The following is a 12,695-nucleotide window of genomic DNA, read 5'->3' on the forward strand; positions in this document are numbered from 1 at the left end:
ACAAAAAGAAAAAAGAAAAAGGAAAAAAAAAATCCCCCCCCCGCCCCCCGCAAAAGGGGAACATACCATTAAAGTATTTGGCATTTATTTTATTTCCTGTAAATAGAAGCCATCTGGTCAAGTACTTATTTGTAATTCAAATGCTCACCTGAATGAAATTTCATCAGCCACTTTCTCTTGAGAATCTTCCTCTGTGATCTCATATCGACCTTTATAGTTCATTTCTGGTCTGTTCCCCAGCCTGTCTTTGATAGGTCGTTTCCTTTTGAGATGACCTTGCCCATTTTCCTCTTCCTTTGATCCCATTTTTTTGCCACCGTGCATATATTCATCTAGTTCCTTGTCTAGATCTTTTGTATGCTCTTGAGATTCCCTCCTAAGTTTCTTAGCAAGCAAATAATTGTAGGTCTCGGACTGTCTGCTTCTGTCGATAGTGCCCTCCATTCCCAAGATACCAAGTTCAGTGGCCACTGCATCTTGATTCTGTTCCTGCAGCACAGCACCCCATATGTTGTTAATCTTCTTTCCTCCAGCAACAGGTGGTTTCTGACTGCTCTGGCCAAACTGAAAAGGCTCTGGTTTGGGAGGAGGGTTAAAACATTTCTGTCGTTTGCGTTTCCAAAGACAGCTATCATCATCTGAATCAGAAAAACTCTCTTCACTTGAATCCACACTTTCAACAGCTCGATAATGTGATACTGGCGCACATGTCGTTGCCGTGTTCTGGAAGGCCCTCATAGCACTGTCGCCACCTAGCACTTTCTGCAAGTGAAAAGAAACACAATCCATTTCACAAAACACATAAACTCCACCCACCTAATTTTTAAAAATTTAGAGATTCAACTGCACCATTCCAAAAGGAACTGATCTTCAAAGACAAGTCTGAGACCAATCAAATCCCTACTTTTCTAAGTTCCACATGGAATTCACCAATTTAAAAGCCACAAATTCTTATCATTACAACGAATGCAGCACTTTGTTCTAAGATCTCCTTTTACTATATTACCAAAGATCTTGTCACCCTTAAAAGATTTCAAACTTTTCAGTTATTGTCAGAATGTGTTAAAATGACATACATAATAGTTACTTTGTTTTTTTTGAGACAAAGTTTTGTTCTGTGGCCCAGGCTGGAGTGCAGTGGAACAATCATGGCTCACCGCAGCCTCAACCTCCCAGGTTCAAGCAATCCTCCTACCTCAGCCTCCTGAGGGACTGGGACTACAGGCAACCCTCACCATAACCGGCTAATTTTTTTTTTTTTTGCATTTTTTGTAGGGATGGGGTTTTGCCATATTGCCTAGGCTGGGCATGATTTTTTTTTTGTTTAAGAGGGAGTCTCGCACTGTTACCCAGGCTGGAGTGCAGTGGTGCGATCTTGGCTCACTGCAAGCTTTGTCTCCCGGGTTCACGCCATTCTCCTGCCTCAGCCTCCCGAGCAGCTGGGACTACAGGTGCCTGCCACCACGCCCAGCTAATTTTTTTGTATTTTTAGTAGAGATGGGATTTCACTGTGTTAGCCAGGATGGTTTCAATCTCCTGACCTCGTGATCCACCTGCCTCGGCCTCCCAAAGTGCTGGGATTACAGGCGTGAGCCACTGCACCCGGCCTGGGCATATTTTTAAAACCCCACAGTCCACGGCATTCAGTTTATTTACCAATTCATGGGTCAATTTATGTAAAAACAACCTGAGATTGAAAAACAAAATGTCTTGGTACTAATTTCCTAAACATTTATATGCAAAAGCAAGTATTTGTATTTGTTAAAACTCCTACTACGCTGGAAATGCAAGTTGGGACGATCTATCTCCCACTATCTTCAAATAATCATCAGAGATAACACTTTTCAGGCATTACCGCGCACTGCATGCTCCACAGAATCCTTGCAATAACCCTATCAGTGGTACATCATGCCAATTCCATAGATGGAGACAAAAAGCAGTGAGGCTAAATAAACCTGCTGTAGGTCACACATCGGTGGCCCCAGGATCTGAACACAGGCAGTCTGGTACCAAAGCCCTCTCAAAGAGGTTGCTACCTACTAAGGCAGTCAAGACAAATTACCGTTTAGAAAGCAGAGAAGCTGGGACCCGCGCGGTGGCTCGCGCCTCTAATCACAGCACTTTGGGAGGCCGAGGCAGGTGGATCACTTGAGGTCAGGAGTTCAAGACCAGCCTGGCCAACATGGAGAACCCTCGTCTCTAATAAAAATACAAAAACTAGGCCCGACGCGGTGGCTCACCCCTGTAATTCCAGCACTTTAGGAGCCCAAGGCGGGTGGATCACTTGCGGCAGGAGTTCGAGACCAGCCTGGCCAACATGGTGAAACTCCGTGTCTACCAAAAATACAAGAATTAGCCGGGCGTGGCCGCGGGCCCCTGTAATCCCAGCTACTCCGGAGGCTGAGGCAGGAGAATCGCTTGAACCCGGGAGGCGGAGGTTGCAGTGAGCCAAGATCGCGCCACTGCACTCCAGCCTGGGTGACAGAGTGGGACTCTGTCTCAAAACAACAAACAAAACCAGAGAAGCTAGCACAAAAACCTAATGCCTAAAGCTAGGTTCGGTGGAAACATGGAAAACCAGCTCTTTAAGTGAGCGATAAACTTCATTCCTGGGCCTCAGTCTCCCGCTCAGGGAGAAAAGGAGCACCAGAGGCTGTTTCAGGCCGATGTCCCCAGATGCTATATATCTGGCAAAATCTGCCCCTTAATGGTCACCTAGCAGCGCTGGAGTGGGGAAGCCCTAAGTTTAGAAAAAAAGAAACAGCGGTAGGTGGAGGTGAGACGGCCAAGAGACAGCCGCCAAGCCTGCCTCCAAGAGGCGCCAAGGCTCGCGCGCCCGGCCTCGCAGGGAGCCGCCGGGTCGGGGCTCGCACGCCCAGCCGCTGCCGCCGCCTCTGCCCCTCGCTGCCGGCCCCTGCAGCCCCGGCTCCGTGAGCCCGCCCGGGGGACGCCTGCTCGCCCCTTCTGCCGCCACTGACCCAGCAGCCCGGTCCGGCCCGGGCTCATAGCTTCTACCCCTCACCCTCACCGCTGCCTGCGCGCTTCCCGCGGCCCAGGCTCGGCGCGCCCAGCCACGATAACCCACCCTCCTTTCACACTCACCGGCAATTGCAGCGTCCTGTCGCTGGGTGCGACCGTCATGTCGGAATCGGAGTCGGAAAGCTGCCCGTCTTCCATGTCGCCGACCTCCAACGCCATCTTCCTGCGGTGCGATGAGCTGCGCGGCGGAGGGTCAGGAGAGCACTTCCGGCAGCGCGGCCGGAAGGCCCGGCAGCGCGCCTGTTTGGGCGCCCCCGCACGGAGGCCAGCTTGTTGCAGCGGCCTGAGGCGTAGCCATTGCATTTGAACTACCCCGGGAAAATGAATCCCTTATTCCCCCAACACTTTTCTTTCAAACTTTATTTTCGTGCAAACAAAAATACGTCACGAATCGCGGTCGTCTGGGATTTCCCCTTGGCCGTACTTCCTTCGCCTGTATGCTCTGGACAAGCCTCCCCGCTTCCATTTTTGCTTCTCCACTATCCACTCTACATATTGCTTCCAGGGAAGACTTTCAAGCGGTATAGCCCACCCTCTGTATCCACTCCCTATCCACAGATGCCGAACCTGCGGATGGGAAGGACGCACTGTGCACCACCACATAATATAAGGGGCTTGAGCATGGCCTGTGTTGGTATCTGCTGGGGGTCCTGAAAACAATGACCTGTGAAACCGAGGGACGATTGTACCTTAGCTGGAATCTTCCAAGTGCACCGCTCCCCAAAACAAGGACTGAGTTCTCAGCATGGTGTTTGAAATGTTTGTTTTTCGGTGTCATAAAGAAATAGCACTTGAACATAAATTTAATTTATTGAGTAAGGCCATTTTTACTTTCTGCAGAAACGGTACGTCCACCAGCAGTTTTGCCAGGAGAGTACACTGAACAAAGGAGACAGGGTCATTTATAAGCTGAGGCGTTTACCTTACTGCTGTGGCTGGTTTTTATTGGCTGGAACAGGACCTCACATTTTGTATTCCTCGGGATTGGCTAGCAACTTGGAACTTTTTAAAAGAGGCAAAGGTAGAGGAGAACAAACCCGAAGGAAGAAGTACCTTGTGGAATGCGGAGAAAGATAAAAACACTTTTAAATAAGGAAGAGGAACAGGCTATGACCTAATGCTTGCTTGGACTAGTATAAGCATGCCAGGGCAAATATTTAGGCTAAATTGTGGGAGCTAAGAACATAAAGTACATTTATTTTATTATAGCTAGCAGATACTTAAGAATTTTAGCACAGGTCTTTGAATAAATTTTGCTTTTAAGAGAGGTTAGTATTTATTCCTAATTAGATGGGGAGGAAAGTCTTTGAGGAGGAACCTCTTTACTTTTTACAATGGCAAACAAGGTTATGTGGACTGGGCACCAGGTCACTGGTCCTGGTGTGTCCCCCTCCCCAACCGCTGGCGCGCTGAACCTGTTGTTCCTCAGGCAAGCCCTCTGCATTTGCTGTTCACTCGGCCTGGAAGGCCCTTCCCTCAACCCACCCCATTCTTTAAAGATTATCTTGGAATCGCCTTTGTAAAAATTGTAACAGTGAGAAAATTATGGCAGTGGGAGAGATCTGATCTAGCTAACCCCTATTTTGCTTTTAGCCTTCAAGCTGCCCTTAATTATTCCTGGGCTTGGGCCAGTCAGTGTAACTTTGGGAGATATTTGGTTTATAGTTTAAATGATAATAGCCCTTCCCCAAAAGCCAACCGCCTTTGTAAAGCTAATAAGGGTAGAAGGATAAAGAAGGCTGAATTCTGCTAAAGTGTAGACATAAACTGTTGCCAGTCATTATCCCAGAGGTCACAAGGTATGCAACTTTTCCAATTACTCTTCCAGATAACATCACTATTGTAGACCCTAAGATTGGCATTTGAGATATCTTTTCAGGTATTTTGCCTGTCTGACTACCAATGGTTCCACCTGAAGCTCTAACCGCTTCTGTGGTCCCACACAGAAGCTACTGACCTGCTTGAGGACACTTTCCCACACCCCAATGACTGCATCCCCAGGTCAGGAGTTCCAGACCAGCCTGGCTAACATGGTGAAACCCCGTTTCTACTAAAAATACAAAAAAAAAAAATAGCTGGGTGTGGTGGCACACACCTGTAATCGCAGCTACTCGGGAGGCTGAGGCAGGAGAATCCACTTGAACCCGGGAGGCAGAGGTTGCAGTGAGCCAAGATCGCGCCATTGCACTCTAGCTCGGGCAACAAGATCGAAACTCCGTCTCCAAAAACACAAAATAAATAAATAAATAAAAAATAAAGTAAGAATATACCGAGGCAGAGTATTTATAGAGGAAATGCAACAATCTAATATTTATCATTAATTACAAATCTTTAATTTGTAATTTACCAAAACAGTGAAAACAAACAACCCTTCCCCCGCCCCCCAATACAAACCCTCCCTTGGCTACTCCAGGGACCAGAGGCATCGCCATCGCTAAGGAGCTGGTTAGGAATGTCGGCTCTCCGACCCTAGCCCAGACTTACTGAATCAGAATGAGCATTTACCACGACGACCAGGTAACTTCATGCATTTTACAGTTTCAGAACCCCTGCTATAGTCTGCTGTACTTCAGCGGCAATATTTTTGCTGAAAAGAATTCCTAGCTGGAGCCGTGGCTCCCCCGTGGCTCCCGGAGTCTTTCACCAGATGGCAGCAGCCCACTCCTCCCAATGGCGCTCCCATTGTTCCCGGCAGGATTCAGCCGCAGGCATCTCCGGAAGACCAGGGGCCGACGGGGCGGTGGCGGGGTCGTACCCCGTGGGAGGGATCGGGTGGGCCCAATGGGTTCTTCCGGGCGGGGGGCGGGGCTCTATATCCGCCACTCTACGGGCCCTAGGCTTCTTCCGAAATCTGGGCTCAGTATGTGGCGCCTACCCCGCGCGCTGTGTGTGCACGCTGCAAAGACCAGCAAGCTCCCTGGACCTTGGAGCAGGCCTGCCGCCTTCATGTCCACTCTCCTCATCAATCAACCCCAGTATGCGTGGCTGAAAGAGCTGGGGCTCTGCGAGGAAAACGAAGGCGTATATAATGGAAGCTGGGGAGGCCGGGGAGAGGTATGCGGCGCTTAAGAAATCTGTGCAGCCGCCGGGGTTCGCTCGAGGAGGCCGGGCGGGCACTGACCTACCGAGTCCCCGCTGGCGCTGTAGGACGTAGTACAGAATGGGAGATTTTGAAGCTCCACAGTAAAAGTTTTCTCGTGTAGGGTGCCTTTAAAATGAAAACTTAGATTTTAGGTCCTTGTGTGCTATGCAGAATCGAAGTCATTTTGGAGCTGTAGGGGGCTAAACTTCCCGCTCATATTTAAAACCTTGTGGTCTTGGATCTGTAGTGAGAAATGTGGCACATTGAGGGGTGCAACTGATCTTAATTTAGAGCTTAACTATGGCTCTTCACCTGTGACATGCACCGCAGGTAACGTTCTTCAGTGTAGTTTAAAGTTATCTTTCTTCCTGAATTCCTTGGGACTTGCTGAAATCCTGCCATGTTTTACGTTGGGTTGTGAACTCCTTTGAGGACTGGGTTTTCAGCATTTCTCCGTTGCCCAGGGCTTAACACCGCGCCTGATGCCCGTTACTGCGCAATACGATGTTTTATAGACTACAAAGGGAAGGGAAGGTTATTATCGCCCAGATTTTTTTAAAAAGAAAGTTTTTTATAAGAAGATGTTATATAACAGTTAAACTTTGTTGGACGTTGTAATGAACCTGCCTTGGTAAAGGGAACACTTCTTCCTTTTGGTTATTAGTGGCTGTAGGAGATACAGATAATTTTAATTGCTCCTCAAACCTCAGTGTTTAATCTTGATTTCCATGTGGTATTTGATCATTAGGCCTTTTTAGCTGTGCCTTGATTTTCCCTTTCTTTGTTGACCTGAGACCCCTCCAACTGGTGTGGACACAGGCCTTTCCCATGGTTTTCCCACCTTGGCCATTTCATCTCTGAGCAGAGATGACTTGTCACTAGTAAGGGAGAGAAGGAATAACTGAAACTAGTCAGTTTGGGCTGTTATTAATGGAAAAAGAGGCAAAATAACTGGTTACATTAAAGCTTTTGTTTATACACCTAATATTGAGATGTCAGGGGAGAGTTTTGCAGTAAAGGTAGTTTCTAATGTTTAAGTCAGAAATGAAAGACAACCTCTGTAGAGTGGTTTATATGTAACAGAAGTTAACCTAAGGTTTTTGAGTTCGGATATTATATCATTTTTTCCTCTCTTGTTTTTCTTCCCCCTGTTTGGTCTATTCCCTTACTTCAGAAGGGATTACGTTTTCTATACATGATCATCATCCTTTTGTTTTAAGGTTATTACGACCTATTGCCCTGCTAACAATGAGCCAATAGCAAGAGTCCGACAGGTAAGTGTGTGTGTGTGTGTGTGTGTGTTTAATTCAAATTACACACAAGGAGTTTGTGCAGGCTTTCTTTAGAGGCAGAAGCCAGTTAGGCAGGTCAAGAATAATACAAAATCACAAATGCAGAGAATAATATGTTTATTTTTCATTTGACATTTAGGACCGTCTGGGGGAGACTGTCCTCCCTTGGGTGGGGGTGTGAAAAGGAAAGAACCATAGAAAAGGTGAAGCATAGAAAGACTAGGCAGAGGGCCATTTAAGACAGTGCTTCTGAAGTATCTGAGGATTTTGTTAGAATGAAGCTTCTGATTTCTGAGGTCTGGGTTGGAGCTCAAGGTTCTTCTGCATTTCTAATATGCCTCACATGTTGTTCCCAGATGAAGCTGACAGATTTGCTTTGAAAAGCAAGGTGTGAAAGCATAGCTGGATTCCAACCTGTTTTACCGGCTTCTAGCTAGTTTTTGGGAGTGTAGACTGTGGGAATCATTCTCAGCCATACATGTTAGGGAACCCTAGAGATTTTCCAGTTCTCTTCTGAAAATATTTGTGTGTTCTACAAGATCGTCATCACTTTTCTTTATTTCCCCCTCTCTGTCCCCCTACTTCTTAATTTAGGCCAGTGTGGCAGACTATGAAGAAACTGTAAAGAAAGCAAAAGAAGCATGGAAAATCTGGGCAGATGTAAGTATGACCTTTGTTTCGAGAATTCAGAAGCGGTCACTTTGCCTATTGTAAGCAATGAGATACATAAACATCTGATAAGCAGGTCAGTGCTGCCTTGTTAAAATGTGAGCTCCTTGGGGGCTGTGATACTGTACTAGGGCTCCTGCTGTCTTGGTAACACCTCTGCCGTATTTCTAGGGTAGTGCCTTTTCTGTACTTGCCATTCATTGAATGGATACATTTAAATGAATTAAAACTTTGTGCTGGTATAGTCTAAACTTGAGCTGTGAACACTATTCTTCACTGAAATTACTTGAATTTATAATTAAATAGAAAATGAATAGAAGACCTATGCTAGATATATTCATTTGCTCCTCCTCTCTCCCCCTACCAGATTTGTCTGGGAGTATCTCAGCAATAGGTCAGCATTCCTGGTTTAAAGAACAGCAGCAGACCGGACCTGGTGGCTCACACCTGTAATCCCAGCACTTTAGGAGGCTGAGGCAGGTGGATCATCTGAGGTCAGGAGTTTGAGTCCAGCCTGGCCAACGTGGTGAAACCCTGTCTCTAGTAAAAATACAAAAATTAGCCGAACATGGTGGCACAGTGTAATTCAGTCCACTCGGGAGGCTGAGGCAGTAGAATTGCTTGAGCTTGGGAGGCGGAGGCTGCAGTGAGCCAAGATAGCACCACTACACTCCATCCAGCCTGGGTGACAGAGGGAGACTCCGTCTCAAAAAACATAAAAAAAAAAGAGCAGTGGCAGCACCCCTTTCTCAGGGCCAGAAGCTCACATTCCTTGACTGTCTAATCAGGCTGTGAGGCAGAGTCAGCAGCCTCCTTGGTCTCTGAGTGTCCACCATTGGTTAAATGAGCAAATTTAGGAACTGTAACTGGTGCTGGGCTGGCCACACTGACTCGTCACTAGGTGGGGGCTAGGCTCCTGAGAAGGGGAGACTAAAGGCGAACCGAACCGGGATAGCCTGATTTCCCAACCTTCCCAGTACCCCCATCCTCAGTGTGCTTTGTCTTGTAAAAAGAAAAGACTGAGGGTGCCTACCTTCTGGGAGGGTTAAATGAGTTAATCATTTAAAGTGTTTACTGGAGAGCCTGGCACAGGAAAAGCCTCCATACATTTGAGTTAAACCCTGTGCTGCTGGGTGAGGGACTGCTGAGCTGCAGTATTTTCTCTGAGTCAATGATTGCAAGGGGGTTTGGGGGGGTTGGGGTGGGTTGCAGAGTAGCAACCTGTCCAAGAGAGCCCTGGGTTGGATGAAACTTTTTTTTCTTCTTTTTTTTTAAATCAGCCAAGAGACATCTTTGTGTAAAGCATGAAGTACATCTTTCCTCTAATTATGGATAGAAGTATGGCCTAGGGTTCCATTATACACAATCAAAAATGTCTTTGGGCAGAAAAATAGCACTTCCACAAGTAAACAGTGTGCTAGGTAAAGTTCACCCTACCTGGATAGAGAATAGTGTCCAAAACAGTGTCCTTCATTATTTTAAAAACTTACTTTTATTTATTTCTGATCATAAAAGTAATAAATATTCTTTTTCTTTTTACTTTTTTAAAGAAAAGATTGATGCTGTAAATAATATAAACAAATTTAGTCCCTTTACCCCAACCTCTGCAATGCAAAATGATGATTAGGTTTAGGTTTTGGTGCATTTCCTTCCAGTGTTTTAGGTATTTCTTTCGTAGCTGTGATTATTGTACATTCATATATACATGGCGTGTATACAATTTTGTGACCTGTAACCTGTGATGATTGCACTGCCTACCATCCTAGAGTTATTGCCTTTTTTTTTTTTTTTTTTTTTTTTTTTTTTTAAAGACAGGATCTGGCTCTGTTACCTAGGCTGGAGTGCAGTGAGTCAGTCTCGGCTCACTGTGACCTCTGCCTTCTGGGCTCAGGGGATCCTCCCATCTCAGCCTCCCAAGTAGCTGGGATTACATGCACACACCACCATGCCTGGCTAATTGTTTTGCATTTTTTGTAGAGATGGGGTTTCACCGTATTGCCTAGGGCGGTCTCGAACTCCTAAATTCAAATGATCTGCCCTCTTTGGCCTCCCAAAGTGCTGGGATTATAGACATGAACCACCATGCCCAGCTGCGTAATGTTTTTTAAATTGTTGTTTTCCTATACGTATATACTTTTTTCTTTTGAGAAGGAGTCTTGCTCTGTCACTCAGGCTGTAGTGCAGTGGTGTGATCTCCACTCACTGCAACCTCTGCCTTCCAGGTTCAAGTAATTTCCTGCCTCAGTCTCCCAAGTAGCTGAGACTACAGGTGTGCGCCACCAGGCCTGGCTAATTTTTTTTTTTTTTTTTGAGACGGAGTCTCGCTCTGTCGCCCAGGCTGGAATGCAGTGGCCGGATCTCAGCTCACTGCAAGCTCCGCCTCCCGGGTTTACGCCATTCTCCTGCCTCAGCCTCCCGAGTAGCTGGGACTACAGGCGCCCGCCACCTCGCCCGGGTAGTTTTTTGGATTTTTTAGTAGAGACGGGGTTTCACCGTGTTAGCCAGGATGGTCTCGATCTCCTGACCTCGTGATCTGCCCGTCTCGGCCTCCCAAAGTGCTGGGATTACAGAATTTTTTTTTAAATATGTTCTCCAACTTAAAACTTTTAATTAAAAAGTAAGCTTTAATGTAGAAAATGCAAACTTGGGGAAGACAGAAAAGATCACACACAGGCTGTCACTTCACACTTGGAAGGTTGCACAGCGGCTGGACAGAGGCGCCCCTCACTTCCCAGACAGGGCAGAAGCCGGACAGAGGTGCTCCTCACTTCCCAGATGGGGCAGCAGCCGGGCAGAGGTGCTCCTCACTTGCCAGACGGTGGGCAGCTGGGCAGAGGGGCACCTCACTTCCCTGACGGTTGGGCAGCTGGGCAGAGGAGCTCCTCACTTCCCAGACCGTGGGATGGCCAGACATCCCAGATGTGGTGGCAGCTGGGCAGAGGCGCTCCTCACTTCCCAGAGGGGGTTGCAGGCCCGGCTAATTTTTGTATTTTTAGTAGAGACAGTTTCACCATGCTGACCAGGTTGGTCTCGAACTCCTGACCTCGTGATCCACCCGCCTTGGCCTCCCAAAGTTGGATTACAGGTGTGAGCCACTGTACCTGGCCCTCCTATATATATATATACTTAAAAAAAAAAAAAAGACCAGGCACGGTAGCTCACACCTGTAATCTTAACACTTTGGGAGGCCAAGGTGGGCGGATCACCTGAGGCTGGGAGTTCGAGACCAGCCTGACCAACATGGAGAAACCCTGTCTATACTAAAAATACAAAATTAGCCAGGCGTGGTGGTGCGCGCCTGTAATCCCAGCTACTCGGGAGGCTGAGGCAGGAGAATCACTTGAACCTGGGAGGTGGAGGTTACCGTGAGCCGAGATCGAGCCATTGCACTCCAGCCTGGGCAATAAGAGCAAAACTCCGTCTCAAAGAAAAAAAAAATTAATAGACTTTTATTTTTTAGAGCAGTTTTAGGTTTACAGAAAAACAAGTAGAAAGTACAGAATTTCCGTTACTCCCTCATTCCTCTTCCCAAGTTTCCTTTTTTATTTTTAAGACAGAGTCTCACTCTGTCACCCAGGCTAGTGTACAGTGGCATGTTCACAGCTTGCGGCTCACTGCAGCTTCGACCTCCTGGGCTCAAGCAATCCTCCTACCTCAGCCTCCTTAGTAGCTAGGATTACAGGCATGTTCCTCCACACCTGGCTAATTTTTGTGTTTTTTTGTAGAGATGAGGTTTTGCTCTGTTGCCTAGGCTGGTCTCAAACTCCTGGACCCAAGCAGTTTGCCCACCTCAGCCTCCTAAAGTGCTGGGATTACGGGCATGAGCCACCAGGCCTGGCCATTTCCCCTATTATTAACGTTTTGCATTAGTATGTCATATCTTATTACAACTGATGAGCCATTGTTGATGTGTTATTATTAACTAAAGTACACAATTTACATGAGGGTTCACTCTTTGCATATACTGTTTTGAATGCTAGTGCAACTTAACTTGTTGTCTTCTGACTAGAAATGTCTATTGTATGTGTCTATTTATCCAGGGTAAATACAAACACATTTGAAAAAAATAAAAAAGAGTTTATATGAATTCAGGGTCTTGTCTTTTCCTGAACTGTTTTTTTTTTTTCTTTCTTTTTTTTTTTTGAGACTGAGTCTTGCTCTGTTGCCCAGGTTGGAGTGCAGTGGCATGATCTTGGCTCACTGCAACTTCTGCCTCCTAGACTCAAGCAATTCTCCTGCTTCATCTTCCTGAGTAGCCGGAACTACAGGCATGAGCCACATGCAAAAAAAATTTTTTTGTGTGTTTTTCAGTAGAGAACAGGATTTCACCATGTTGGCCAGGATGGTCTTGAACTCCTGACCTCAAGTGATCTACCCGCCTCAGATTTAAAAACTGGTTTTTAAATCTATCTTTGCCCTAGGGAGTGCCAGCTGACATTATGATCTTTCTTAAATATTGGGCTGTACTTTTTTTTGTTGCTATTTTCACATTCAGGATCTTATTTGGCAGTCAAGTCTTGCTCACCATGTCAGACTCTGCACCTAATATCCTTTCTCATACTTCTGGTGCTTTTTAGACCTCCCAATAAATAGAATGGGGGTGCTAAGTGGGA

At 46.5% G+C, this 12,695-nt stretch overlaps 2 protein-coding genes across 3 annotated transcripts in view; one reads left to right on the forward strand and one right to left on the reverse strand.

The window, feature by feature from the left end:
- The window catches only part of PHAX (phosphorylated adaptor for RNA export), a 25,851-nt gene extending 21,958 nt beyond the window's left edge, over window positions 1-3,893 (reverse strand). The window contains exons 1-2 of the mRNA XM_010353777.2: window positions 3,103-3,893; window positions 149-762 (exon numbers count right to left, since the gene is read on the reverse strand). Of these exons, the coding sequence (XP_010352079.2) occupies window positions 149-762; window positions 3,103-3,342 (854 nt within the window). The 5' untranslated portion in view covers window positions 3,343-3,893. The remainder of the gene's footprint in view (window positions 1-148; window positions 763-3,102) is intronic.
- A 1,464-nt stretch (window positions 3,894-5,357) lies between these two features.
- ALDH7A1 (aldehyde dehydrogenase 7 family member A1) overlaps window positions 5,358-12,695 on the forward strand; it is a 54,460-nt gene continuing 47,122 nt past the window's right edge. For both annotated transcript variants that reach the window (XM_010382450.2, XM_030927742.1), the window contains exons 1-3: window positions 5,358-6,093; window positions 7,342-7,395; window positions 8,008-8,073. In XM_010382450.2, coding sequence (XP_010380752.2) covers window positions 5,710-6,093; window positions 7,342-7,395; window positions 8,008-8,073 — 504 coding nt within the window. In that variant the 5' untranslated portion in view covers window positions 5,358-5,709. The remainder of the gene's footprint in view (window positions 6,094-7,341; window positions 7,396-8,007; window positions 8,074-12,695) is intronic.

The sequence above is a fragment of the Rhinopithecus roxellana genome, chromosome 3, assembly GCF_007565055.1.
Source record: "Rhinopithecus roxellana isolate Shanxi Qingling chromosome 3, ASM756505v1, whole genome shotgun sequence".
In the NCBI taxonomy this organism is placed as follows: domain Eukaryota; kingdom Metazoa; phylum Chordata; class Mammalia; order Primates; family Cercopithecidae; genus Rhinopithecus; species Rhinopithecus roxellana.